General features: G+C 56.2%; 9 protein-coding genes across 9 annotated transcripts; 5 read left to right on the top strand and 4 right to left on the bottom strand.

Moving 5' to 3' along the window:
* Positions 1-80: 80 nt before the first annotated feature.
* Positions 81-1057, top strand: BGZ61DRAFT_158188 (uncharacterized protein). The gene has a single exon (XM_046237435.1). It carries the CDS (start codon positions 301-303, stop codon positions 856-858), a length of 558 nt encoding a protein of 185 aa, XP_046108158.1. The 5' UTR covers positions 81-300; the 3' UTR covers positions 859-1057.
* Positions 1058-1699: 642 nt separating this feature from the next.
* On the top strand, positions 1700-3925 carry BGZ61DRAFT_474069 (mitochondrial carrier domain-containing protein; the record flags this gene model as incomplete). The annotated part of the gene is made up of 3 exons (XM_046248534.1): positions 1700-1888; positions 1965-3149; positions 3212-3925. The coding sequence occupies 3 exons, from the start codon at positions 1700-1702 to the stop codon at positions 3923-3925; spliced, it is 2088 nt and encodes a 695-aa protein (XP_046108157.1).
* Positions 3926-4959: 1034 nt separating this feature from the next.
* Positions 4960-5580, bottom strand: BGZ61DRAFT_528669 (uncharacterized protein; the record flags this gene model as incomplete). The annotated part of the gene is made up of 1 exon (XM_046253290.1): positions 4960-5580. The coding sequence occupies one exon, from the start codon at positions 5578-5580 to the stop codon at positions 4960-4962; it is 621 nt and encodes a 206-aa protein (XP_046108156.1).
* A 1766-nt stretch (positions 5581-7346) lies between these two features.
* On the top strand, positions 7347-8576 carry BGZ61DRAFT_444394 (uncharacterized protein; the record flags this gene model as incomplete). The annotated part of the gene is made up of 3 exons (XM_046244969.1): positions 7347-7708; positions 7770-8227; positions 8303-8576. Coding segments are annotated over exons 1-2 (716 nt in total), but the record flags the coding sequence as incomplete, so codon positions are not given.
* A 256-nt stretch (positions 8577-8832) lies between these two features.
* On the top strand, positions 8833-9903 carry BGZ61DRAFT_491060 (PQ loop repeat-domain-containing protein; the record flags this gene model as incomplete). Its single annotated transcript, XM_046250393.1, has 2 exons — positions 8833-8989; positions 9227-9903. The coding sequence occupies 2 exons, from the start codon at positions 8833-8835 to the stop codon at positions 9901-9903; spliced, it is 834 nt and encodes a 277-aa protein (XP_046108154.1).
* A 1153-nt stretch (positions 9904-11056) lies between these two features.
* BGZ61DRAFT_474065 (uncharacterized protein) lies at positions 11057-14004 on the bottom strand (the record flags this gene model as incomplete). Its single annotated transcript, XM_046248533.1, has 2 exons — positions 11057-13423; positions 13477-14004. 2 exons carry the CDS (start codon positions 14002-14004, stop codon positions 11057-11059), a joined length of 2895 nt encoding a protein of 964 aa, XP_046108153.1.
* A 415-nt stretch (positions 14005-14419) lies between these two features.
* Positions 14420-17176, top strand: BGZ61DRAFT_158114 (methylenetetrahydrofolate reductase-domain-containing protein). The gene is made up of 3 exons (XM_046237434.1): positions 14420-14438; positions 14500-16687; positions 16753-17176. The coding sequence occupies exons 2-3, from the start codon at positions 14645-14647 to the stop codon at positions 16858-16860; spliced, it is 2151 nt and encodes a 716-aa protein (XP_046108152.1). The 5' UTR covers positions 14420-14438; positions 14500-14644; the 3' UTR covers positions 16861-17176.
* Positions 17177-17491: 315 nt separating this feature from the next.
* Positions 17492-18721, bottom strand: BGZ61DRAFT_528665 (uncharacterized protein; the record flags this gene model as incomplete). The annotated part of the gene is made up of 3 exons (XM_046253289.1): positions 17492-18183; positions 18296-18472; positions 18616-18721. The coding sequence occupies 3 exons, from the start codon at positions 18719-18721 to the stop codon at positions 17492-17494; spliced, it is 975 nt and encodes a 324-aa protein (XP_046108151.1).
* Positions 18722-20954: 2233 nt separating this feature from the next.
* Positions 20955-22005, bottom strand: BGZ61DRAFT_344011 (uncharacterized protein; the record flags this gene model as incomplete). The annotated part of the gene is made up of 3 exons (XM_046239655.1): positions 20955-21432; positions 21550-21768; positions 21842-22005. The coding sequence occupies 3 exons, from the start codon at positions 22003-22005 to the stop codon at positions 20955-20957; spliced, it is 861 nt and encodes a 286-aa protein (XP_046108150.1).
* Between the last annotated feature and the right edge of the window lie 4045 nt (positions 22006-26050).

The raw sequence follows: 26050 nt of genomic DNA, 5'->3' as shown, positions 1-26050 counted from the left end.
GTCCCTTTCGCGCTTCCTCCTGCCACTCCCTATGGCGAACCCCCCCCCCCCCCCCCCCCCCCCCCAGGGCCGGCTCGGTGGTGATGCCGGTGGTGAGGGAGGGCAGTTGCAGATCCATAGGTACGGACGGACGTACGAAGTACATGAGTTAGGGAGGTTGCGGGTCCCGGGATTCCTACTGCCAGCGGAAAGACAGTTGTTAAAAAAAGAAAGGTGGCTGCTGGGAGATCTGTGTTAGATGGAGCATCGGTATGCGCCGACGGCATCAGTGCATTGGTCCGCCACGATACAGTTAGAAGGATGGAAGGAAGGAAGGAAGGATGGATGGATGGTACTGTATCGCATCTTGCGTCTGGCATAACGGGATGTTGGAGTAGTCAGGCTGGGTGCGGTTGCGCTCCGTATGCCCATGCCCATGGCCCCTTGCCCAGCTCCATCCACATTCATCCATCATCCCACTCATACTACGTAGTCATCCGTAGTCATCCGCCATCATCCGCCATGCGCGCTGCATATGACTCTCTCTCGCTCACTCTCTCGCTCACCTCTCCCACGCTCACGCGCCCATATAATCCCGATCCCATGTCCACTCTCGCTGTCCGCTTGACCCTCCACCTTTGGCCTTGTCGGTGCTTGGTGCTTGCTGCATGTAGTACTGTATGCTCGAGGAAACTAGGGACGCGCCCCTCCGCACGTGGAGACGGCTGGGGGGGTCGCCGGCGACATGGCGGACGGACGACCCTTGTTTCCCTTTGCACGCCCGCGCTGACTGCCGCACCACACAGCAGAGGCGGGCGTTCGTCATGGTTGTGGTGGTCGTGGTTGAGATGCATAGTACAGCAGCCACTCTCAGCCTGACAAAGGTCGGCGCCGCCCTGACTAAAAGGAGGAAATAAAAGGAAATCCAAGCATGTTAGGGCTGTCAGCTGTCCACGGGTGCCATGAGGTAGCCCGTAGCGCCCCCCAGGTCCACTAAATGGACAAGATTCAGCGCGCCTCCAGCGGTTCAACGTATGTCCGTCCGCCCGCCGCTGGTCCGGTTTTCGCTCGCTTGACCGCCGCACGCCGCCCACGCCCACTATGTCCACTGGCCCACGCCCCCCCTAACCCCCCGGGTGGCGCCCTAGGTCACTCTCTGAGCGAAGTACCTTCCAGGTCCCCTCCAGGACCCCAAAAAGCCTCCACCCCGGGCCAACCACCGGCCCCGATAGCAAATTTATGCCAAAATCTTGCTGGCTCGCCGCTTCGCCGCTCCTCACATTTCGACCTCGACCTTCAGACTCAGGCTCGCGGGTTTCCAATTGACGCATTTCTCTCGCCTGTCTGGACTCTTTCTCTCTCTCACTCTCCCTCTTCCCTTGTTTACCCCTTTCCTCCCCAGATACCCTCCTAGACATCTGCGTGTGTGGCCGACTCTGTTCTGTCTCGTCGCAGCCCTCTCTCCCCTGGGCATTTTCTTTTCTCTTGGCCTTGTGTTTCGTTCCACTGTTATAGAGACTTACCCCCCTCCACTTCTCTTTGACTATCCCTTCAACCTCCACCCGGGTCCTCAGACCACCGCCGACTTCAACGATCTCAACCAACCTGGTCGCCCGCCTCGTCCCTGATCGGATCGCCCTTCCCGGTCGTCAATCGCGAATCCCCCCTTCCGACTCCGAATTCCCTCGCCTCCGAGTCGTCTCCGAGGCCGATCCTAAACATGTCCGCCGCCGCCGTGGCCAAGGAGGCCGTCAAGGAGGCCGTCCTCGGCACCACTGAGCCCGTCGTCGAGGTGTCACCTCAGACCAAGCAGCGCTTCACCTCGCATGCTGTTAAGGATGAGTCCGGCGAGCTCTTCCTGGGCCTTGACGAGTTCGTCGCTGCCGTCGTCCCCAAGGGCGAGGACTTTGTGAGTCAACCCGGCCCCCCTCAAGCGCCGCCCCAGTTTGCGCATGTCGACTGACCATGGTCCTTCTGCCGTACAGCACAAGATCACCCGCGAACAATACTCTATCCTCTTCCGTGTCGCCGACACCAAGGGCACCGGCAAGGTGAGCCTCAACGACTGGGGTATCTTCGAGAACCTCCTGTCCAAGCCCGACGCCGAGTACGAGATCGCGTTCCGCCTCTTTGATGTCGAGCGCACCGGCCGCATCCAGTATGATGACTTCCGCACCCTGTACGAACTTAACAAGGGCCCCGACAACATCCCCTTCGACTGGGAGTCCGAGTGGGCCAGGCTCTACATTGGCAGCAAGAAGAACCGCCACTCTCTCGACTACCCCCAGTTCACCCAGATGCTGCGCGGACTCCAAGGCGAGCGCATCCGCCAGGCCTTCCAGCGCTTCGACAAGGACGGCGATGGCTACATCAACCCCGAGGACTTTGAGCGCATCATTGTCGAGACCTCAAGTCACAAGTTGTCCGACCACATCCTCGAGAACCTGCACACCCTGTGCAACATCTCTGCTGGTAGCAAGATCTCTTACGCCAACGTCCGTGCCTTCCGTAATGTCATCGGAGAGATGGACCTCGTCGAGTTGATCTTGCGCCGCGCCATTGACAACAGCGGCGACGGCAAGATTACCCGTCCCGAGTTCCTCAACGAGGCCGCCAAGATCACCCGCTTCTCCCTCTTCACCCCCATGGAGGCTGACATCCTCTTCCACTTTGCCGGCCTCAACGAGACCTCAGGTCGCCTGGGTCTGTCCGACTTTGCCAAGGTCCTCGACCCTTCGTGGCGGAACCCCATTTATGATGCCGTTGAGGGCGCCGTCAAGGCGAAGGCTGCTGCTGGCTCCTCCATCATCAACGGCATCATCACCTCTTCGTACAACTTTGCCCTTGGCAGTGTTGCTGGTGCCTTTGGCGCCTTCATGGTGTACCCCATCGATCTCGTCAAGACCCGACTCCAGAACCAGCGAGGAGGCGCCCAGCCCGGTCAGCGCCTGTACAACAACTCCCTGGACTGCTTCCAAAAAGTTATCCGCAACGAGGGTTTCCGCGGCCTGTACTCGGGTGTTCTGCCCCAACTCGTCGGTGTCGCTCCTGAGAAGGCTATTAAGCTGACTGTCAACGACCTGGCTCGTGGTTTCCTTTCCGACAAGGACGGCAAGATTCCTGTGTGGGCTGAGATGGTCGCCGGTGGTAGTGCTGGTGCCTGCCAAGTTGTAAGTTTCCTTGTTTCCAAGCAACTGAGTGAGAATTGCCGAAAACTAACACGATGCGCCAGGTCTTCACCAACCCTCTCGAGATTGTCAAGATTCGCCTGCAGGTGCAAGGTGAGGTCGCCAAGTCGGTTGAGGGCACCCCCAAGCGATCGGCCATGTGGATCGTAAAAAACCTGGGCCTCGTCGGTCTGTACAAGGGCGCTTCGGCGTGCTTGCTCCGTGATGTCCCTTTCTCCGCCATCTTCTTCCCCGCGTATAGCCACTTGAAGAAGGACTTCTTCGGCGAGTCGGAGACCCACAGGCTGGGTGTTCTGCAGCTTCTGAGCTCCGGTGCTATTGCTGGTATGCCCGCTGCGTACCTGACGACGCCCTGCGATGTCATCAAGACCCGACTTCAGGTCGAGGCCCGCAAGGGCGAGGCGACCTACACCGGCCTGCGACACGCCGCCAAGACCATCTGGAAGGAGGAGGGCTTCACTGCCTTCTTCAAGGGCGGTCCCGCGCGAATCTTCCGATCATCCCCTCAGTTCGGTTTCACCCTGGCGGCGTACGATGTGCTGCAGAGGTTGCTCCCCAACCCGGGCAAGGCGGCCGAGTCGTCGCAGATCCCGACCTCGACAGTCGTTGGCAGCCTCGACTCTAGCCCCTTCGGCCGCAGCCGCAACGCGCTGAAGGTCATCCTGGATCTGGACGAGGACTTTGGCAAGGTCAAGTTGCCAAACGAGCACGGCTGGCGATCGCTGCCCAAGATTATGGGCGGTGGTGGTGGTCAGTAAAGGAACGGTTCCATGCTTTTTCGGGGTTGTTCGGCTATTCGACTTATGAGGGGTGAAGTGAGCCCACTTGCGAAGACCCGGCGGCTTGCCCGCGGCTGATGGCCGGCTCTAGACCCGGCCAGACACGGCCACATGGATCTCGGACGAACTTGACTTGAAATCCTTTTGATTTGTAGCTTCTTTTGTTATATTTTTTGTATGTTCTTTGGGAGCCCAGAGAAAGAGAAAGAAAAGAGAGGAATGGATGAAGGAGGGGGTACCACGGAGGGTGGCAAGTGAATGACACTGTCATCCGACCGGGACCGCGCTGCACTTGCATCAGAACCGGCGTTTCTGGGGCATTAAAGGACATGATGGCGCTGCTTTGTTTGTATAGAAAAAAAATCCCTATATGATAAGAACTTTTTGTATGTGTGCGTGTGTGTATGTTCGTGGGAGAAGGAGATGAGAACTGTGTTGTTGAATGAGAATGCAGGTTGAGATGCTGGGACAATTATGCCGCCAATGATACGCCCTGCTGGAGACGTGTGGCTGGTGTTGCATCGTCGTGCGTTCAGCCTCTGCCGTCCTCGTGCGCCACGGCATTGCATAATCTGTCGCATGGATTCGTTATCACAGACGGACGACTTCTTATCGCATTCCCCTGCTATGGGTGCCCGATCGTGTCTCACTTCTCTTGTATGCGCCCTTCAAACCAAGGAATCTTTGGGAGGTTTGTGTAGTCCATTATCTATATATTATCATTGCCAGAATGTAGTGATATTCCCTTCCCAACAGGGAATGCGCCCAGTCTAAGGAACGCCTAGGAATGATGGTCCTCCCATCCGGGACCAGTCAACGCCGGTCTGTCAATCCAAGCCCAATCCCACCAAAACTCAATCCAGATTCATCATGTTCGTTACTTTTGGTCCCTCTCTTGTCCAACGTCGGACAAACTCAAGATGTGTATGTAATGCAATGTAGCAGCAAGAAATGGTCTTGTAAAAAGAAACCCTTGCGGTGAAACGAAGAGAACAACTAGTTGCCGTCGACGTTTAGTAGTGAACGGTGGCGAGTCGGTCGGACCAACCCCATTGTGATGCCTTGAACTCTCCAAATTGGGTGCCAGGTTCGCTCTGCATGACGCCCACGAGCCACCGGGCGTACTCTTCGAAGCCGGTGGTGCTCCCGGAAATGTGGACCCGCTTCACGCCGCGGATGCCCTCAAACTTGTGCAAGTTGCGGTGACCCACGCCCAAGTACATGCTCTGGTTGACGTTGATGTTCAGCTCATCTAGCCCGCTGAAGGACTTTGTGACGGCGTCCTTGTCGTAGGGCAGGTCGCAGTCGAGGCGGACCTCGACGTGGAAGCGGCGGATGCGGGGCAGCACTGCCGACTCCTTGATGGGGCCGTAGCGGGCACGGAGCCGGGGGAATGAAGCAAGCAGCGTAGGGTGTGCGAGAAAAGTGTTTTCAGAATACAAGAACGGCGTGGCCTCTGCATTGATTTGGCGGTTGGCGAGGAGCAGCCCGGCGTGGACGATGGCCGAGGTGTCGTCGGCGCGGGCGAACTTGTTGAAGGCCGGGAGGTGGAAGAGGAGCTGGTAGATCTCGAGGCGGATCTCGACGGGGAGATCCATCAAGCTCGTGGGATGTGACGCGGTTTCGGCGGCCATGATGATTGATATTTGGTGGGTTGATGTGTGTTGTGTATGTGTATGAATGTGTGCGTGTGTGCGTGTGTGCGTGTGGGGAGAGCGAACTGATGTGGTGTTGCGCTGCTATGTGTGGATGGATGCACAATGGTTTCCTTGATTGACGATGATCCGCTCAAGCAATGAGGGGAATGTCTAGACAGATGAATAGATTGACGGAAGATAGGTCAAGATATAAAGAACAGTCCAGATGGAAAAGAGCGGATGGGCCTAGCTTCATATACAAGTTGACTAAACGCACACACACGCATCGAGAAGCAAGAATGTGGCCGAGGAAACCGACAGGGAATCCGGACCAGGGACCAGGAAGGATAACGCGAATCGGCCACTACGTAGCACTTCGTGTCTCGTCCACACACCACCGACTACACACCAAGGGGCGCGAGTCAAGCCAGCTGCATGTACCAACCAGAGCGCATCCTTGGATCGGGACGGGACGGTAAACCAACAGCAAGCTTTCTCGATATGAAGGGGTGTGGGCAATCAAAGCGAGCGGGCATCCGTGGGCGCAAAGCTAGCGAAGAAAATCCGTGGGCGCAAGCTGAAGGTGTGTGAGAGTGCGTGTACCGCCTCTCGGTATTGGTGAAGGGTGTGAAATGCAGGTTGACGCAGAGGCCATGGATACCATCACACGCCCCCCTTTTGTCCCTACACGCTGCAGGATCCATGGCCAGGGCGGCTCTCGTTAATTCGACTAGGCCAGACACCGGCAAGTCGCAAGGAGAGAGGCCGGGAAGACGGGTAGATTCCTCGCATGGGTCCAATGGGCTGGGCGTGGCACTGTAGATGGCTACCTTTACCCAGCAGCCCAAAAGCCTCCCAGCTTTTGGCGGTCTGGGTGGGCCAGCGAAACGCCCATCCCAGCCTCAGATAAGCTGACTCGGGGTGGGTTGTCGTGCGACGGGCATTGGACGGCGGCGAAGCCAAATGGGACATGGAAATGCAACAAATGCCCCGAAGGCGCGGGTTGAGGCTGCTGGCCCAAATGTGACACAATTCGGACCTTTCAGAGATGGGTGAGGGGCGTGGGAGAACAAGAGTGACATGTTCTGATGATTGTAGTGACCTGTTTTGACGCTGCGCTCAAGCTGCCTCCCGGCCTGGCGCCGAATCCCGCCTCGCGACTGGAAGGTTGAGATCCATTAATTGCCCAACGCGGCCATGTTTGATGGCACGTAGGGCCATGCCGATACGGCGACCTACGGTGAGAGCCATCCACTGCCAGAAGACCACTCTCAGACTTCCAGAAATGAGGTGACAAGTACCGTGCCGAGCCCGCCCGGACCGACCGCCGGGATCCATCAAGGGAGGGCCCCTGGAAGAGTGGAGTTTCTGTGCGAGCCAGGGCCGATAGTTTGGGTCGAGGCATGTATGTACTATCGGAGGATCGGTGACGTGAGGTGAGAGGCGGCCAACAGCGGTGTCGCCGTTCGATCGCTTGCCTGCCAAGGTGAGGGTCACGGTTGGTATCATGAATATCTTGACGGCTGTGGTCCAGGGGGGCGGAGGCTCAACGCCGCGGTCGTTCGTCAAGACGCATATCGTCAGTCACTTGGGTTCTTGGGCAATATGATGCAACTGTTCTCGTACTTTGCTCTCATTCATTGCCGTTGACGCGTGTGACTCCGAATACCCTCCCTGGCCTGACTGTGGAAACACAAGCCACGACCGGTTCTCGCAACGGAGATAATTCGGTCGCAACACGGCATGAACCATCAACTCCCGCCTTTGAGGTAGCAAAAGAAAGAGTCATTCCACGGACCACCCAATAATCCGCCCCTATCAAATATGTACTGTGTCCATCATCATAAAACAAACGAAAATTACCAGGAACCAGAGTCAAAAACATCATGCCATCCGACCTGTTCCGATGCCCTGCCATGCGCAGTCGCCAGCCCATCAGATGTGAGGCTCCACTGCGGTTCAACTAGCCTCTTGCTCAAGCTGGGACCTCTTTTTTTTTTATTTTCATTATCTGGCGCGCTCATATGGATACATGCTTCGCGGTACGACACCGACACTTGGTTTGTTGCTTCACCTTGGGACCCGGCCTCCCGGGACCGGGGGCTAGGGGGACGGTCCCACTGCGGTGAGGTTTTCTAGTGCGCTTCGGACACTTCCCGTCCGCTAACGTCTTACTGTCGAGCAAGAGCCAGGGCGTATACGCCATGGATTATTATTAGGCCAGGCTCAGGAACGTGTTCGAGAGCTTCGCTGTCTGGTCTGGCCGGGCCTGGGCTGGCGGCGTCGGGTACCAGCAGTGGCTCCATTGCCCATGATCCTCGTCTTGCTTGAATTTGCTCCGTCTGGGTCTGCCTCGTTGCGGGCCTCTCAGATTCGAGGTCGGCTGGCATCAACTCCACTTGCTGCAACACATCGGCCGTTTGTCGTCGTAGTTGTCGTAGTCGGCTGCGGCTTTGCGTTTTTGTCATTTCTGATTCACTTGCTTCCAGACCATTTCTTCTTTCCCGTGTTTCGATCTCACACGCCCCCAGCCGCTGGGCCATTGGGACGACTGCATCCAGGATGCGACATGGCACGGCTCGTCAAGCGTCACTTTGATGACTGATTATTTTATTTATTGGGTTTCATTTAATATCTACTAATGGTAAGCTTTTAGTCTAAATATACCCTTTTACTGCACGTATGTTGAACTGAGGCTTTGGTAAAAATGCCACCCAAGTTGTACCTGTGTGCGAATGCAATACTCTTATCAAGGCACCCTGGGCGACATCTTGGATGCAGCATGCGTGAAATTTCACTCCAGAACTTTCATCCTCCGCCTTTTGAAAAAGATGTCTTGAAATCATCGCCCATCCTCATGAGGTGTCACCGTATCATGCTGCCAGGGACGCCATCCGATTTCAGTGGATCCAATCCCAACCCATCCATCCCGATCGATCAACCCGGTTTGACTGGTCCTGCAGCCACGCTCGGCACCTGGCCAGCCACAACTCAGGACCCCCACTAGTTACCAGATACGTACCGTGTGGCTCGAGCTGGCGCACTTGACTGGGCGCCGCTCCTTTCCCAGTCGGGAAATGTACCTGTCTTGGGTTCCTTCCCGCGCTGCGATCAGCCGCAAGCAGGACCCATCCGGTTGCGTGCTTGCGCACATTGTCACCCGATCTCCCACCATCCCTCGCGCATCGCACATTCTCATCCTGCATCATACTCGGCGTGCTCCCCCTCCGTCGCATTTCACTCTCCGCCATGGCCTCCGACGGCTTCCTCTCTTTCGTCTCCGCCCTCTTCGGCTGGGTCTATTTCCTCGCCTGGAGCATTTCCTTCTATCCCCAGGGGTTGCTCAACTGGAGCCGGCGCTCCACCTCGGGAACCACCGTCGACTTTCACTTCATCAACATTCTCGGTACGTCGTCTATTTCCCACTCAGCCCAGCCCAGCCCAGCCCAGCCCAGCCATCCCACGCCCATCCCACGCCTTGTTGGCTACTAGCCCCCATGACATGATTGTTGGGACACCCCTGACAACATGTAGGCCGCGACCGGATCACTGCCACACCTCCCCGTCGCAAGGGATCGCGACCCGTTGCCAGTCCCTACTCCTTACGTGGAAGACATCGCTGACCATGCCATTCTTGTCACAGGCTTCTTTGCATACTTTGTCTCCAACGCTGCATTCTACTACTCCTCTGAAGTCCGTGCTCAATATGCCGCCCGGAATCACGGCCTTGAGCCCACCGTCCAGTTCAACGACATCACCTTTGCCCTCCATGGCATCGTCCTCTCGCTCGTTGTATCGTCCCAGTATCTCCTCTACCCGCTCTGGGGCTTCAATGTGAGCCCAAACAACCGTCCGAGCCGCTTCATCCTTGGCGTCGCCGCCGGCTGCATCACCGGTGTCGCTTTTACCTACATGCTTGTTGCTTCGTCCGCCGGACATGATCCCCTGGTCGACTGGGTAACCCTTGACATTGTCTACGCCATAGGCTATGTCAAACTCATCATCACCCTGATCAAATACATGCCTCAGATGCTTCTCAACTATAAAAACAAGAGCACCGAGGGCTGGAGCATCGTGCAGATCCTCCTCGACCTCACTGGTGGCATCCTCAGCGTCGGCCAACAAGGCATTGATAGCTACCTCCAGCATGATTGGAGCGGCATCACTGGTAACCCTGCCAAGTTTGCACTTGGCCAAATCTCCATGATCTACAATGCCATTTTCATAACTCAACACTACGTCCTGTACCGTAACGCCACTCCCAGACGCAACCCAGAGAACGACAGGCTACTGGCCGACGAGGAGCGAAGGATAGACTAAGTCCCGAGTGGTGTTTCTACTTTGCATTTGATACCGTCATTTCCTGCGTTGTACACCAGTTGGCTATGTGATAGAATATGTTGCTTGCATTTTGGGCGTTTTTATGCATGCCGGAGTACCGGGGTGGACTTGTTTGAGCATTTACACGATTCCCTAATCAAGAGATGGAGCCAAGTCGAGAATTGTACCACAAGAGGTTCAGAAGCAACGATAACCCTCCCCCACCTTTGACGTTACGGAGGGAGGGCTCGCAAGAAGCAACGAATCGCGTTCCCCGCATCATGTCGCGGAATGAGGCTGGGCTTCGACTCAGCTGAGCGAGCTACTGGCTTGCACCTGCATGAAACCCAACTATTGCGGTTCACATGCAAGCAGCCGTCCAATCGAGCCGCCAGATGCCGCTGGCTGCCTGTGGCTGGCTACTTTCTTGCTGTTGCAGTCTAGGCCGTTCCAATCCTTGTGTTTTCAGTCCCCAGATTCGCCACTGCGCCCATGTCTACAGCTCGCCACATTTGGAGAAACTCCCACATTGGGGATATTGGGCGAGCACGATTTACCATATTGTCGCCTGCTGGCACATATCAAACCTTAACGAGCCGTCTTCCCTGCACACGAGCGGCTGCGCGCCACGTCATTGCCATCCCAAGGTCGCTCAGCATGCAGAAGCAATTACTAGTCTGGTCTAGAGGTGAAGAAAGGGGTGTCTCTGACCGCTACCTCGCCCTGCGGATGGTGAACCCTGCTTTGCTGGTCCTCGGCTGGCCGGAGCGGCCGTGGTGGTGGGGGACCTGGTCGCCGTCACTGAAGGGAGGGCGGGCTTGGCGTATCAACTACATCCATCACTTACATCCACATTCAACTGTCGGTCACCCTGATCAATATCCGTCATGATGCGTTGGAAAGATGGATGGCCGAATGATTTGCGCCAACCTGTCAGACCTTCTGGATTTGGTTGTGGCGTTCGGGTAGAGCAGACCTCACGTCAGAGTTGTTATCCCCTGATCACTTCATGGTGGGGTAGATGGATGAAAGACTCTCATTTGGAGTTGGGTATCCTCATTGTCTTCTCTTTCCTCCTTTTTAGGTGTACATCTATTCTATGATACACGTCTATTCATACACAAGCAAACATAGACTTTTTCACAAGCCAGTTTCAAAGTACAAAGTTGATCGTCTTACCCCCCCTCACAGGAATAGCTCGCTTCGCTGACTGGAGGTTGTACGGCCCATCAGCGAAACGCGCAGCGCCCTCCTCAGTCGCGAGGATCTGGTCCACCATCCAGTCGCGCAGCGCATCGCCCTGTAATTCCGGTGGCGGCGGCGGGATGCTTACTACGCCGCGCAACTTGCCGTTGATCTGAACCGCGCATGGCTGGTGCCGGGGCCGGAGGAACTCGGCGACGGAGGGGTCAGGGGTGGGGAACGCCGCCGGCCGGAAGACGGAGGCGTCGCCGGGGTAAAGGGTGCTCCAGCACTCCTCGGCGTAGGCGGGCGTGATGGGCGCCATCATGGTGATGATGATGCGGGCAGCCTCGCGCTTGATGGCAGGGCTAGCAGCAGAGTTGCTGATGAGGGTGTTGGTGAGGATCATCAGGTCGGACACGACCGTGTTAAGAGAGTAGACTTCCTCGTATGAGGTCGTCACTGAGGCAATGGCGCGCTGAACCTCCCTCCAGATGGTCGTCTCGGCGTCCCATTGCGCAAGCTCTTTGGCATCCATCGAGCCGAGCCGCCCGTGCTTAGCCATGAGGTAGTCCTTGGCGGACGTCTCGCCAGTGGTGGTCTCCTTGGCTAAAGCGGTGATCTGATCGTGCAGCCGCTGGAGCCAACGAGTGACGCCCGAGATCTTACCCTCGTCCCAGTTCAGCACATCACCAACAGGGGCTTGGAAGAGCATGTGGGCGCGTGTGGCATCAGCGCCGTACCGGGCAATGATTTCGGTAGGGTCGACGCCGTTGTACTTGGACTTGGACATCTTCTCGTAGGCAATGGTTGCGATGTCACCCGTGGCCAGAACGCGAGGCGAGGCGGGGTCGGAAAGATCAACCTCGTCGGGCTTGAGGAATTTGCCATTGGTCGGGTCGATGAATGTCTTGCCGTGGACCATGCCCTGGGTGATGAGCCGCTTGAAGGGCTCTGCGGAGTGCGAGGTCTCTTCCGAGTACTGCGGGAGTAAATGGGTGGTGGCGAGGAACTTGTAGATGAAGCGGGCGTAGAGGAGATGGAGGATGGCGTGCTCGATGCCGCCGAGGTATGTGTCCACGGGGAGCGTCTTGCCCGCTTCGGGCGAGATGAGCTGCTCCTTGTTATGAGGGTCTGCAAAGCGGGCATAGTACCAGCTCGAGTCAACAAATGTATCCATGGTGTCGGTATCTCTGCGGGCAGGGCCCTCACACTTGGGGCATGTTGTGTTGACAAAGTCGGGCGTCGAGTCCAAGGGGTTACCGGTGCGGCCCTCGGTCCAGTGGCCGTCGACTTCGGGGAGCTCGACGGGGAGCTGCTCTTCGGGAACGGGAACAGGGCCACACGAGTCGCAGTGGATGATGGGGATCGGGGTGCCCCAGTATCGCTGGCGACTGATGAGCCAGTCTCGGAGTCGCCACTTGTCGACAGGCTTGGCGAGTTCGGCGGCCTCAAGCATGCTGACGATCGTCTTGCCAACAGCCGCGGATTCTTTCCCCTTAAAAGTGCCGCTGTGCTCCGTCATGATGCCGTGCTCAACAAAGGGGGCGTTCTCCATGGGCAATGTTGCGCCGTCTTCGGAAGGGGCAAGGACATGGCGAACGGGCTGGTCGTAGTGGTGCTCTTTCCAGAAAGCGTGGTCGCGAGGATCATGGGCAGGGACACCCATGACAGCGCCCTCACCGTAGTCGCCCAGAACATAGGGGGCCACGTAAATTGGCAGAGACACCTTGGTCGCTGGGGGGGTCTCTTCGTGGTAGGCTAGCGGGTTGATAGCCCGCAGGTGTGGCATGAGATAGCCCACCTTGGAGTCCGCGGGCAGCCCGGGTACTGTATCGATAAAGGCTTGGAGTTCCGGGTCTTGCCTGGCCAGCTCAATCACAATGGGGTGGCTGGCTGCGAGGGCGAGATACTGAACGCCGAAGAGGGTATCGGGGCGAGTGGTGAAGACCTCAATGGCAGCCTTGATGTCGTGGCCAATGGCCAGGATGGGGAACTTGACTGCGGCGCCAGTCGACTTGCCCAGCCAGTTCTTCTGTTGGGTGAGGACTCGCTCCGGCCAGGCATTGTCCTTGGCGAGGGCGTCGAGGTCTTCGAGGAGGGCGTCGCGGAACTCGGAGATGCGGAAGAACCATTGCTTGAGCTTGCGCTTCTCGACCTTGGCCCCAGACCTCCACGAGAAGCCATTGGCGTCCACTTGTTCGTTCGCAAGGACGGTCTTGTCGACGGGGTCGTAGTTGACCTCGGCTTCGGCCTGGTAGGCAAGGCCGCGTTCGTGCAGCATGAGGAAGAGCTTCTGGGTGTGTTTGTAGAATTCGGGGTCGCATGTCGTCAGCTCCTGCATGGTGTGTCAGTCAGATAACCGAAGAGTGCAGGTCGAGAAGCACTCACACGATCCCAATCCCAGCTGCCGTTCATCACCCCAAGCTGCTCCTTCATCTTAGCGATGTTGCTCCTGGTCCAGATCCCAGGGTCAATTCCTCGCTCGAGCGCGGCGTTCTCCGCGGGAAGTCCAAAGGCATCCCATCCCATGGGAAGCATGACATTTTCACCCTTCAATTTTCGGAAGCGGGCGACGACGTCGGCGATGGCGTAGACCCGGAGGTGGCCAAGATGGAGCGTGCCGGAGGGATACGGGAACATGGGGAGGACATAGTGGCTGTGTTGGCCGTCGACCTGCTTCGCGGAAGCATCTCCAGCATCTCCAGCATCTTCAGCGTCCTTCCATCGCTTGCGCCACTTCTCATCGAGGGCCGGGAGGTCGACGGCGTACCATCGTCGGGAGAGCACGCTCGGGATCCTGGCCAGGGTCGACGTCTTGAGCCGAGGCCGAATTGCGCCGCGAGAAGCGCTGGCTAGGCCTGGGAGAGCCCAGCGGGAGGTGGCACAGGTCACAAGCCTTCCTTGGAGCAAGGGCATTGCGGCGTCGTTGTCATGATGCGGCAGAGCATCAACAAGAAGAGTCAAGCTGAGGAAGATGTGCGGCGGAAAATCACGAAGCTCAGGCTATGTCGGTACTTGTCGGGCGGTATCCAATTGGTGGGCGGGGGCCCTGCATGATACATGGGGTACATGGAGACAGGTACCTCCCTGGGCCTGTAATGACCGCCTGTAATGACTGCCCCGGTGCGTCATGGCAGCATGCCGAAACCCGCCCGATGGTAAATTAATCGCCAAACCGAGAACGGACCCCGCTATGGAAATGCCCCGCCAACAAAACTTGTCCCCTCCAGATGGACGGCACCTGGAAAACGACGACCGGAGGGCACCATCGGATCCGGAGCCCATTGCCGCCCACGTGAGCTTGAAGAACAAGAGGAACAAGAGAAACGAGAGGAACGGAACGACGGTTGGTTCGTCTCTGCGCTGTCTTTGGCTTCGTCTGTCTGCTGCTGACGCTGCATCTGATATCAGATTGCCGCTGCCCCTCATCGCCACGACTCCACGACTCCACGCCTCTCAAGCGAACCCCGCCGACGATATCCGCCACTTACTCCCTCCTCGACCGCGCCCATCTACGACGACTCGACTCACAATCCCTCGCAGCCCCATTGCACTCATGCAGCTGCCGTACCGTCCGTTGCCCGCCATGGACAAGATCACGGACCGCATCGCCGCGCTGCCGGCCGACGGCACCTACTTCTCGCTCGAGTTCTTCCCGCCAAAGACGGCCATGGGCTTCTCCAACCTCCGCGACCGATTGCACCGCATGGAACGCGCCCTGCGCCCGCTCTTCGTCAATGTCACCTGGGGCGCCGGCGGAACCACGTCTCAGAAGTCGCTCGAGCTGGCCGAGCTGTGCCAGCGCGAGCTCGGCCTCACCACCTGCCTCCATCTCACATGCACCAACATGAGCCGGAAGCTAGTCGATAAGGCCCTCGAGGACGCCAAGGCCCTGGGCATCCGCAACATCTTGGCCCTGCGCGGCGATCCCCCCCGGCGGGACGAGTACCGCGATCCCGAAGACTCGGAAGACGACGGCGGTCAGGACTTCAACTGGGCCGTCGACCTCGTCAAGTATATTCGCAAGACCCACGGCGACTACTTCTGCATTGGCGTGGCAGCATACCCCGAGGGCCACGCCGAGGAGAGCCATCCGCTTGGACAGAGCCTGGAGCACGATCTTCCCTACCTTGTCGACAAGGTCCAGGCCGGCGCCGACTTCGTCATGACTCAGCTCTTCTTCGATATCAAGGCCTACGACAACTTTGAGGAGACACTGCGATCACACCCCAGCGGTGTCTTCAAGACCCTGCCCATCATCCCCGGCCTCATGCCCATTCAGAGCTACCAGATGGTCAAGCGAACGACTAAGCTTAGCCACGCCAAAGTCCCCGAAGAGGTTCTCTCCCGCCTCCTTGCCGTCAAGGGCGATGATGAGCGCGTCAAGATGGTCGGCGTGGACATCGTCAGCGAGCTGGTGGAACAGGTCAAGGAGGTCAAGTCCCGGTATCCGGGACCCAAGGGCTTCCACTTCTACACCCTGAACCTGGAGAAGTCAGTGTCGTTTATTCTGGAGCGAACGAACCTGATCCCCGACCCTCCTCAAGACGAAGAGGCCATTGTCGTCGACGATTCCATCCCCGTCCCTGCTCTCCAAGTCAATGGCAGCGCCAACCTGCCTCTCAGCAGCCACTCCCGCTCTCGCGCATCCCGACGACACTCCTCCGTCGGCTCCGACCCGCACAACCGCGTCATCGTCGGCGACCGATCCGCGACTCACCCCGAGTGGGAGGCCACAGCTCAGGAGGCCGGCGTACGCGCCGAAGCCATCAACACTCGCGCAAACACCCTGGCCATCTCCGAGGGCGAGGGAGTTCTTGGCCGCGAGGCCACCTGGGATGACTTCCCCAACGGTCGTTTCGGTGATGCGCGATCTCCGGCGTACGGTGAGATTGACGGCTACGGCGTGAGCCTCCATATGTCCATCACGCAGGCTGTCAGGCTCTGGGGCCACCCCAAGACGCGCCAGGACATCAACGACCTGTTCGTCAAGCACATCAAGGGCGAGCTGTCGGCCATTCCCTGGAGCGAGGAGGAGCTCCTCGCCGAGTCGTCTACCATCCAGCCGCACCTCCTGCAGCTCAACACCAAGGGCTGGTGGACTGTGGCCTCTCAGCCCGCGGTCAACGGCCTGCGCTCCAACGACTCGACCTTCGGCTGGGGTCCTGAGCATGGCTTCGTCTTCCAAAAGTCCTTTGTCGAGTTCTTCATTCCCACCTCCGAATGGACAGTCCTGGAGGCGAAGCTCACCTCCCCCGAACTGCGGAACTCGGTCTGCTTCTACGCCGGCAACGCGCACGGCGACTTCGTCACGTCCGACTCGAGCGGCGGCCTCGGCAGCACCGACGTGAGTGGCGGCGCCAGCACCAACGCCGTCACCTGGGGCGTCTTCCCTGGCAAGGAGATCATCACGCCCACCATCATCGAGGAGGTCAGCTTCCGCGCCTGGAGCGAGGAGGCCTTTGGCATCTGGGGCGAGTGGGCCAAGGTCTACGGCCGCGCCTCGGACACGGAGAAGCTGCTCAGCGGCATCAAGGACGAGTACTGGCTGGTGAACCTGATCCACCACGACTTTGTAGAGAAGGATGCGCTGTGGAAGGTGTTGATGAGTTGAGCGGAGCCAAGATGAACGGATAGACCCGTTGCGTGTGGGTGTTGGGGAAGGGAAAAGGTAGTCTGTTATTTTTTGGAAACCAAAATGAAAATGAACTGAGTGCAACTTACAGCAACTCTGAGGTTGGACAGCACTGTCGTGGCGCTTTATCAAGATAGATGACCATATTATTGCACCCTCGTCACACCACCTTCATGATTGATTGTTCATACTCGTACACACACTGTCGTATTTTCGGTGTGGAATCTCTAGCTATCTAGCTAATCGTCACGGCATGTCCATCCATCCCTCATTTCCTCCCAGCCAACAAAACGAGGAGAGATCAAAAACCTCTTAGGTCGAGACCTACCAAAGCACTCGCAGCCCTGCGAAACATGTGGTGTAAGTTCCGTTCCGCTCCGTAGCGCGGCATGGTGCTAAAAACCAAACCGAAACCAGACTTCCGTATTAAAGAACCATCTTCCTCATAATCTTTCAGATGAGTGTTGCCCTCAAAGGGGTAAATGTGACATGAGCACAGAGAAGAAGAAAAAGCCTGATCGTGTGGTGATTCCAATAGCAAAAGAGACATGGTGGCCCTCCCTGGGGCGAAATCCTATTGCGCACTTCCTTTCCTCCTAACGCCTCGTACAATACAATCGGTGTTGCTTTTGGTTTCGTGGGAATCCTGGATGAAAGGCCAAGCTGATCCTGGTGGCGCGCCGGCCACAGAGGACAAAGGAGATGAAAATGAGCAGAGGTCGAACCTCAAAGCGTTCCAGACCAAAACGAGTAAGAAAGGGTGGCAGATTATATCTCGCCATCGCCCTCGAACTCGTTGTAGTTTGAGCCGGGGTACATGGGCACGTCATCCATGCCGCTGCTGCCAAGGAATTCATCAATGCCGTTGTTGGTGAAAGTGGTAGAGGTACTGAAAAGCTGCGACTTGGAATCATAGGCAGGGTGTCGGTGTTCAACGCTGCCAAAGATAGACGCCGGATCGGCGCAGACAGGCGGTGCAGGTGCAGAGTCGGTAAGAGGCGTCAATGCATCTTCAGGAGGAGACGCGCTGCTCTCGAGCTGGGCGCCAGCGGCGATAGTAGCGACAGCTTTGGTGGCGGCTCGACGAGATGGAGTGCGGGACTTGGCGGCACCACGAGCTGGACCGGTTGTCTTGATGCGCTTAGAAGGGGTGTCGTCAAGCTCGCTGAAGTTGAGGTCATCCTCCTCGTCATCAGACTCGGAGCGCTTGATAAAGGTGGGCACAGCTGCTGCGCGAGATCGCTTCACGGTAGCACCAGAACGGCTGCCAGCGCCACGGGAAGGGGTTGGCTTGGATGGGGTGCTGGGTCCGATAGAAGAGCCTGCGCCGATGGAAAGGCAGTTAGCCACATTGCCACCCTCGCTTTCTACTTGGCGGAGCTGCTCAGCATCCTTCTTGATGGTGCGGAACTGGAACTGGATTCCATCTGCAGTGGACTGACCGAAGTACTTGGCGATGTCTAAAGGGCAGAAGCAGTCAGTAACCGGGTTCTCGAGGGCAAATGAGTCATGTGTTGTGTATGGAAGAAAGACGAAGAGGGCATGTGAGAGAACGCAAAGGGGGTGGCGTACTGTGTTTGTCAACATTCTCTTGTGTCTTGGGAAGAAAGTTGTCGTCGGTCGACATATCCTTCATATCAAAACCCTGAGCCCGGCCATCTCTAATAACGATGGCCTGGGCTCGCAGGCGACGGAACCGATGGTTCAAGGCATGATCAGTCATGTCTGTGCCGTAACAGGCTGCGATCTCTGGGGGCGAGGAGTCAATCTTCAGCTTCGACTCAAACGGATTTGAGGCTAGCAATGAGGATGCCCGGGAGGAAAGTATGTCGGGAGAACCAGGGGATAGGAAGTGGGAGCGCCAGACAAAAGGGAATCGAGCCAGGTCTTACCCTTGTAGTTCCATTTAACCTCAGGGTGAGCAGCCACGATGGCGCGGACCATACGGGCCTGAGCCTCATAGGTCTTGTAGTTGGCCTTGGTGTTTGCTGCAGGCATGGTGACGAAGGCTAGTTGCTGTTTCTGTGAGGTTGGGTCAGTGAATGAAACTCAAGGGACGGTCGGAGAAGGTTTTGGTGTAGAGGGGAGAAGTAGGTGTGTTCCAAATGGTGAGGTGAGGAGAGATGAGATGGGTAGCCAAAGAGCGACTACGGAGAAGAATGAAAGAAGAGGTCTTGATAACGCACCAGTCTGATTGATCAAGAGAGAGGCAACGAGGTGAATGATGCGAAGACAAGCAGTGCGCTGACGGCGACGTTAGTTATCCCGCAGGTGAGTTGTTGTGGTGGAAGATGAAAAGAGGAGGAAGAATCAAGGCCAAAAGAAAGAAGAGAAGATGAAGGGAGGCGAGGCCAAACGAGAACGTCTGGTCTCAGGAAAGTGTAGATGAGAGGTGAGAGTTGGGTGAAGGAGTTCAAGAAGCGGAGAGAAATAAATAGGCAGAAGTCGAGGTGAACGGCCGGTCAGTGATATAAGTGGGCACTTGTGTTTGGGTGCGTTTGTTCAGACTAAAGTTGGGCTTAGGGTGCAAGGTGAGAAGGCAGTGAACGAAAAGTGAGGATGGAAAAACGGCTTCGAATGTTTCCTCTAGGGGTACATCAAACGGGGAGAATGGTTTGGAGAGGGGAAATCTCGAAACGTGCAAACGTGAAAACGAGGAAAAAGAAACGACGAGAAAAGAAAAGTAGCGTGGGGGCTAGACTCACGTCGAATGAGGTTGCTTGAAGTCTGCGATGTATCGCGCAAGCTGAATATAGAACTGAACCGCGAGATTGAATGTTAGACGGTTTCTAAGTTGTGAGAAGGCGATGGCGCAGTAGGAGAAATCGCATACATACCACGCAGAAGCTCTTAGGACGGGAAATCCTAAGGATCAGGTTCCACAGAGGCCGAAGTGTCTTTTGTCGCCGGGACAAAAGCTCGGTTCGAGGGTCGACAATGGACGATAGGATATTGTCCTATTCCCAGGGACACGTCGATTCCTCAGAAAGGAAGGCCAACTCGGATAGAGTGACAACCCAGTTAACTAAGGCGGCGAATACGTGTAACGACGTGCACTAAAAGAGAGACACCGAATAGGCAGGTAGCGCAGAGAGAGATGGTTGCCGTAGTTACGTGAAGAGAGTGACGGAGATAGGTAGTGGTGTTGTTCAAGTAGAGTAGGGGGAAAAGGTGGTTGGCGAATACCTCGCTGGAGGAGTTGGCGGCCAGAAGTCGGGTGGCTGGGGGGCAACAATCTCCTGGCGGCTGGTGACAGCTGGTGCGACTCTGATAGAGAGGTACCAGGCACCAGCGCCCAGTCGTAGGAGGCTTAACGGTCATAACCACGCCGAGGAAGCCATTTTTACGTCGAAATAAATACTTTAAAAAAATAAAGGGAATAATGGGTAATGATATTTCCTCATAATTACTCATTATCATCTTGCATGATTATTTCTATCCGTCGCGTACCCCAGTGGTGAGCCGCCTCCCCGCCCCCAAAGTCTGGAATCCCACCAAGTACCGCGCTACCAGGAATTAACGGCCATCGCACCTCTGCTGGTGGTGGGTTGTGTAATAAACCCCTGGGTCGTGTAAACCCCTGAGTTGTATCAACCCACCACGGCTACGACTATGTCCAAGAAATACCAAGAGAGACATATGTTTAAACATGCAGACATCTACCGATTCCCCGGCAATCATCTGTTCATGCAAACTAAATGAGTCCCGCCTTCCACTCTCTATTGTGGAGCAGCGCGCCCAGGCCTCAACGTCTTCCGGACTTTCGGACGTCGTCAATGTGACCGATTCTCCTGCTGTTGCTTGACTCTTGGCTGGAGCTTGTCCCTTCAACCTCCATTCCAGGGACAAGCAGAATCCTTGGCCGATCCCTCCCACGGATTACTTGCATGATTGCTATCGCTTGGCTTGACTTGGCAGGTCTTGGCAAGCCTGACCTGATCCTTCCGGGCTTCGGAGGTCCGGACCTCCGGACACCCGCAGTCTTCATGTCCCTCCGTCTCCGATCCAGGGGATCCGGTCCCGATTACTGCTTTCATATAACCTCCCAACGCCGTGCCTGTTGTCCCCGTCTATAGTTTCCCTTCTCTTTCACCATATATCCCGACATGTCCTGTCGCACTCACCGTTGTGTACGCACAAATCTTCACACAAGCCCTGCCCTGAAACGGCATGCGGCGCTCTGGGTGCATCAGGACCTGATATTACGCCTTTTTACTTTTACCCATAGGTCCTACTCTACCTCCTTGTCGTTGAAAGCCGCTGACCGCCGGGAAGGGCTCAAGCTCCGCCTCGGCGCCCCGGTTACGGGTTGCGCTGACGACCACTCTGTCAGCGGGTGTTCCTTGACGGCCGATGGTAACTGTGCATTGCCGTACATGAGGTATTGGAGACCCAGGAACGCATCGCACGATGCCTGGAAAATGCCAGAGATCTTGAACGACCACGGGATCTCACTAGTCGCCGTGAAGAACCAGAACAGCTTCATGGAATCGCCTCCCACCCAGCTGGCTAGGACAGATAGTCGGAGGCCCTTGCAGGACCTTGAACGAAGGTTTACTAGGATCTGGGGTAGTGGGAGTGTCGCCTCGACCGCGAGTCCGATGTAGCCAATGGTATCGGAATATGTGCCGTATATCGCGGGCATCTGCGAGAGGAGAGCCTGAAGCACGACGAGGCCGGCGGCGAAATAGATGATGGCTTGCCAGTACCTAGAAATCCAAGTCAGTCAGTCAGTCAGCCAGTCAGCCAGTCAGTCATGGATTGCGCCATGCGACCCGAGGTACAGGGAGTCCAGGGAGGAGGGAGTCAAGTCATTGGGCACCTACCGCTTAGGCGACCGCCATTGCCAAAAGTTGTATGGGCGCTGGAACCCGGAACCGCCGTCCTCGGCCCCGGAAAACGGAAGCGCGGCCTCTCCTCCCTTGGTGGAGGGGGACGGGCGGTGGTCTAGAGCGACCTTGAGCAGGACGACCTGGACCACAACCATGAGCAGCGATTGGAAGAGCAAGCTCATGTCATATTGGGCATGCGGCCAGTAGAAAATCCTGCGGATGGGATCGCGAGTCAGCCAGTGTTGCGTCGAGACGGAGCGAGGGCAGGGCGAATAGGAGGTCGCACCTCAGAAAGGAGGCCACCAGCATGATGAGGGGGATGTCGAGGGAGAAGCCGGCGCTGCTCTTGGAGCGGTGCATGGCCAGCACCTGGTCGCTGTAGGAGATGATGGGCGAGAGAACGATGAAGACGGGGGCCAAGTAGCCCGTGAGGGTTGTGATCCAACTCATGGCGGCGGTTGCGGCGGCGGCTGCGGCTGCGGCGTGCGTCGATGCTCGAAACCGGAGGCTGTAGATACCTAGATTCGAGGTGTCGTAGATTGCGGATCGGCCGGATAAGATGCCAGCTATCGGGAGAAGGCAGATTCGACGGGCGCTGACGGGTACATTCGCACTGGGAATTGGAACAGCAGATAATCCGGGAGAAATTGAGGCGATGCGAAATTGTTGGTGCCGGATGCGTACGCGGACCAGATGCTGGCGGAACGGGGGACACGGGGACGCGAGAAAGGAGATGGAAGTCAAATTTGCGGGCTTCTGGAAGGAAGAAATTACGGCCACGGCTCGCGCCCGCTCCTTATCGTCGAGTGCCGCGTCCGTCGGAAACAAGGTTGCATGGAAGCGCTACTACGCCCAGGTACGGGGTACAATGCACGGCGCTACAGCGGGTGCAGGCGCTGTGGTAGCACACAGTACAGGTACAGGTGCAGTTACTACGTAGGTACCTAACTACAGGCACAGGTACAGGGGGCGACCGGAGAGCCGCCTGGAAGCCACCCGATCGGCGGTGATATCTGTCCGCTGTGCTGGGATGAGCTGCCCAAAGTGACCAGTCATCATCCAGCGTGTGGCTTTTTTTAGGGCCCATCGTCATCAACTCCAGGGCCTCCACAGGGGCATCCACAGGGCATCCACACCCCGCCAACTGCTGCGATCCAGGTCCCGGCGCATAGTGGACGGGTACCTGAGCTTGGGAATAATGAATATATTATCGGCATTCCAGTGTCTGTCTACCTTAGTAGGTACCTAGACACGACGGAGAGCTCTCTGCGTCCGCGCCCGTCAGCCGTCAACACCTGCCCGCAAGCCTCTGTCCCCTGTAAACCGTTGTTCATAGTACGCGAGCTGCTGTAATTTCGGGCTCGTATGGGATGCATGCCATTGGCTGTCCAGGGCATGGGGAGCAGCGCTGATTAATACAAATCGACTATGGTCGTATAACCACCTACTTAACCACCACGGCTAATTGGCCAAGGTGACCAAAAGCCATCGTCATTCGTCCCAGTCTCGATCATCATGGCGTATAATCCCGTAGCTGTGCAGAGATGAAACTCGCTACTTACTTCGTATCCGTTTCTCTTTCCATTCAACTAGCACAGGCTTCAGTTCGGTCATGTGTCAAGCAATACTCCACCATGCGTGCACCGCCTCCGCCTCTCCCCGTATTGAAGAACCACGGTCCGTCCATCTGCTCGTAAACAAGCCCTAATGATGCCGGTCTCTCTAGCACCCACCCATATTCCATTGGCTTGATTGACGACTTCAGCAGCTGAAACTGCCTCAGATGACGGTCCACGAGGATCCAACGCTAGAGCTAGCTTCCTGTAGGTGAGACGCTTCCGAGTCCATGGTGCGTCTAGACGACATATTCCCGGACACACAAACATGTCTTACGTGGCCACCAAGCTCAGCCCCAAAACAAGTCAAAGGAAATGCGAACATTGGCATTGTTGACGTGCAAGGGTCTCACCAAGTGGCAAGGGCAGCAGGCGCGAATAATCTAGACTCGGCAGTTTGGACCAGGCCATAATGGACTGCAGTCGTAGTGTAACTATGGTAAAGACCGCTACGTCAGCTCATGAGCCTAGACAACTTATTCCGACATGAGAAGTTTCTCTTAACAAGGTCTATGTTCTAGCCGAGTATTGACAGACCCTCCGCTAACCGAGATCTAACTATTCTGCAATTCACACTTTTCAAGTCGCCGTCTTCACGTGGAACTCTCACAACGGCAACACCATGTCCAGAATATACGACTCGATCACCCAAATATCTTCCCGTAGGTTCTTGAATAGATACCCACGATGGTAGGGATAATTAATAAATATTCTCCTAGCCGATCAGGGATCCCTCGAGACAACCCATCTGGGATTTCCCGTTTCACTTTTTGCAACGTCCAGTTCTGTTCCCTCAACCACCTACTCCTGCTCTAGGTTCTTTAAGGTTAATGGATGAGACGACCTCTAGGGCGTTGCGGTGAGAGACTTGCTCCTATTATCCAGGCCACTCCCTGCATTCACTCTCAATACAACCCTCAACAAGGACGGCACAGCTATCACCGCCCTGACGGTCAATCTGCATCGGCCCAAGAGCCAATTGTATTGTAAAGCGTCACATCCATCCATGCCGTATTATTTGTCCTGGGCCTCTCGCCATACGCCGTCATGCCAGGCTTCGAAGAGTCGAATCACACACACGGCCGGAACCAAAGCCTCCAACTCACTTCCCCCGAATATATGTTCACGTAGGGCCGACCGGCCTTCACTATCATGCATGACGATATCTCTAGTAACTGGTAACCCGGGTCTACACTAGCGCTTGGTTTTGTTCCGCGATTCAAGCTGGCTTCGTCTTTCAGATGTCATAATAATGAGAAAGTGTTCGTACAGTTTGTGGCTGGCGCAAGATGCACTACTCTGCGATTATAGATACGTGTACCCATTGGATATTTTTAATCTCAAACCTAGGACGCTCTAAAACCGTACCAAAATAAATTCGACTTGATACATTGGCCTGATACCAAATTTTGACGTTCACATTTCCATGATTCTTAAGTACGGGCACATCATGGCCATACTCGCAATATTTACACCCATGCCAGAACAGAAGACTTTCTTTCTGTATTGTTAATTGCATACCGAGGAGATTCGACAAATACCAGGCTCTGATAAGTTGAGCCTCGTCGTCCATATTCCGGAGGGAAATGTCCCCTTAAACGCAACTGTGCTGTTGTCGCCAACCCGCTGGATAATGGTGGGCGTTTCTCGATTTCTTCGGGGATATGGCAATGGTAGATGGACTCGAATTCTATCCAATATTACAACATTGGTAGGGGCATACCACAAGGGATATGGCTATTGAGTTTGATGTAGATTAGAGATGACACAACACCAAGGGCCCATGACTCTACGTGATTGTTCACGTCTCTGATACTCATGACAGATTTGTTCATGCTTGAACTAGATATCGTTTTAGGGTGAAATGCATTATATCACGAATTAGGACACCTTCTCGCCATGCTCCCTCGTGGTCATTCACGAGTTGTTTGGATCGTGAATCTTGTATGTATGCTGTTAATTCGGCAATACCACGCCGCCATTTCGCGATCCAGCATCTCCGGCCCTCCTAGTCTTGAACTAGAGAGAATGTGGGAGTGACATGTCCACTTTACCATGGGACGCTTAGGGTCTATTCCTGAGACTTAAAATCCAGCCGGCTCCGCCTAATAGCCTAGCTATCAGAGGTGGTGTATATGCGGCCGCCGATATAAATCCCATGCACCCTTCAGCCGTAAACCTTAGCCAGTAGCATATGGTTACTTGCAAAGAGTGAAGGATTCACACATATACGCAAACCAACACGTCTACCCTATAGTTTTTTCCCCCGATAATATCACGATATCACGAGACGATATCGAACGACATCATCCTGGAAACCTAAATCCTGCCACGTAGGCTCAGGCCCCAAACTGACGTGATGGAGATTGGCGAAAACCCACAAGCGACGCCCATCTGCCCTTTCCCATCGGTATACGGAATAAGCGGCTCGTCGTTCCCCATTGCCGGCGGTGGTATGCCGGAGCTCTACACAATCGGGAAGCAAGCCGTGGAGCCTGGTCGGCAACTCTGAGCCACATAGCCAACGAGAGGCACAGCAGCCAAAGTCGTATGCTCACCCTCCATGCCCGTCCGAGAATGCCATCACAACCAACACGACCAACAACCAACCATCTTGTTCTCGCCCAACAAAGGTAGGTTCCCGGGAACGACTTAGCCCCTGGGTCGGAAAGCTCAGCATCCGTCCGGTGGTGGTCGGTTAAAGCGGACTCCGCGGCGAGATTCTCGGCCACGATGGGCTGAATTCTCGCCCACACTGGCATAGGGTAGGGAGCCTTCGCGCATTGGGGTCACAGCTGTCCGAATGTAGAGGTCGCCGAGCACGGGGGGTTCGACAGGGAAGGGGTACATGGGGGCTGGGCAAGGGAAAAAGAAACGAA

The sequence above is a fragment of the Ilyonectria robusta genome (genome assembly GCF_021365365.1).
Source record: "Ilyonectria robusta strain PMI_751 chromosome Unknown BGZ61scaffold_4, whole genome shotgun sequence".
Classification (NCBI taxonomy): Eukaryota; Fungi; Ascomycota; class Sordariomycetes; order Hypocreales; family Nectriaceae; genus Ilyonectria; species Ilyonectria robusta.
Note: the sequence above shows the minus strand (reverse complement) of the source record. Positions and strands in the feature narration are given on the sequence as shown.

Bases quoted from the DNA above. Each gene is read 5' to 3' on its own strand.
- BGZ61DRAFT_158188 (XM_046237435.1), top strand. From the start codon at position 301: ATGGAAGGAAGGAAGGAAGGATGGATGGATGGTACTGTATCGCATCTT.
- BGZ61DRAFT_158114 (XM_046237434.1), top strand. From the start codon at position 14,645: ATGCAGCTGCCGTACCGTCCGTTGCCCGCCATGGACAAGATCACGGAC. The intron at 16,688-16,752 runs GTGTTGATGAGT...GTGTTGGGGAAG, and splicing joins AGAAGGATGCGCTGTGGAAG to GGAAAAGGTAGTCTGTTATT.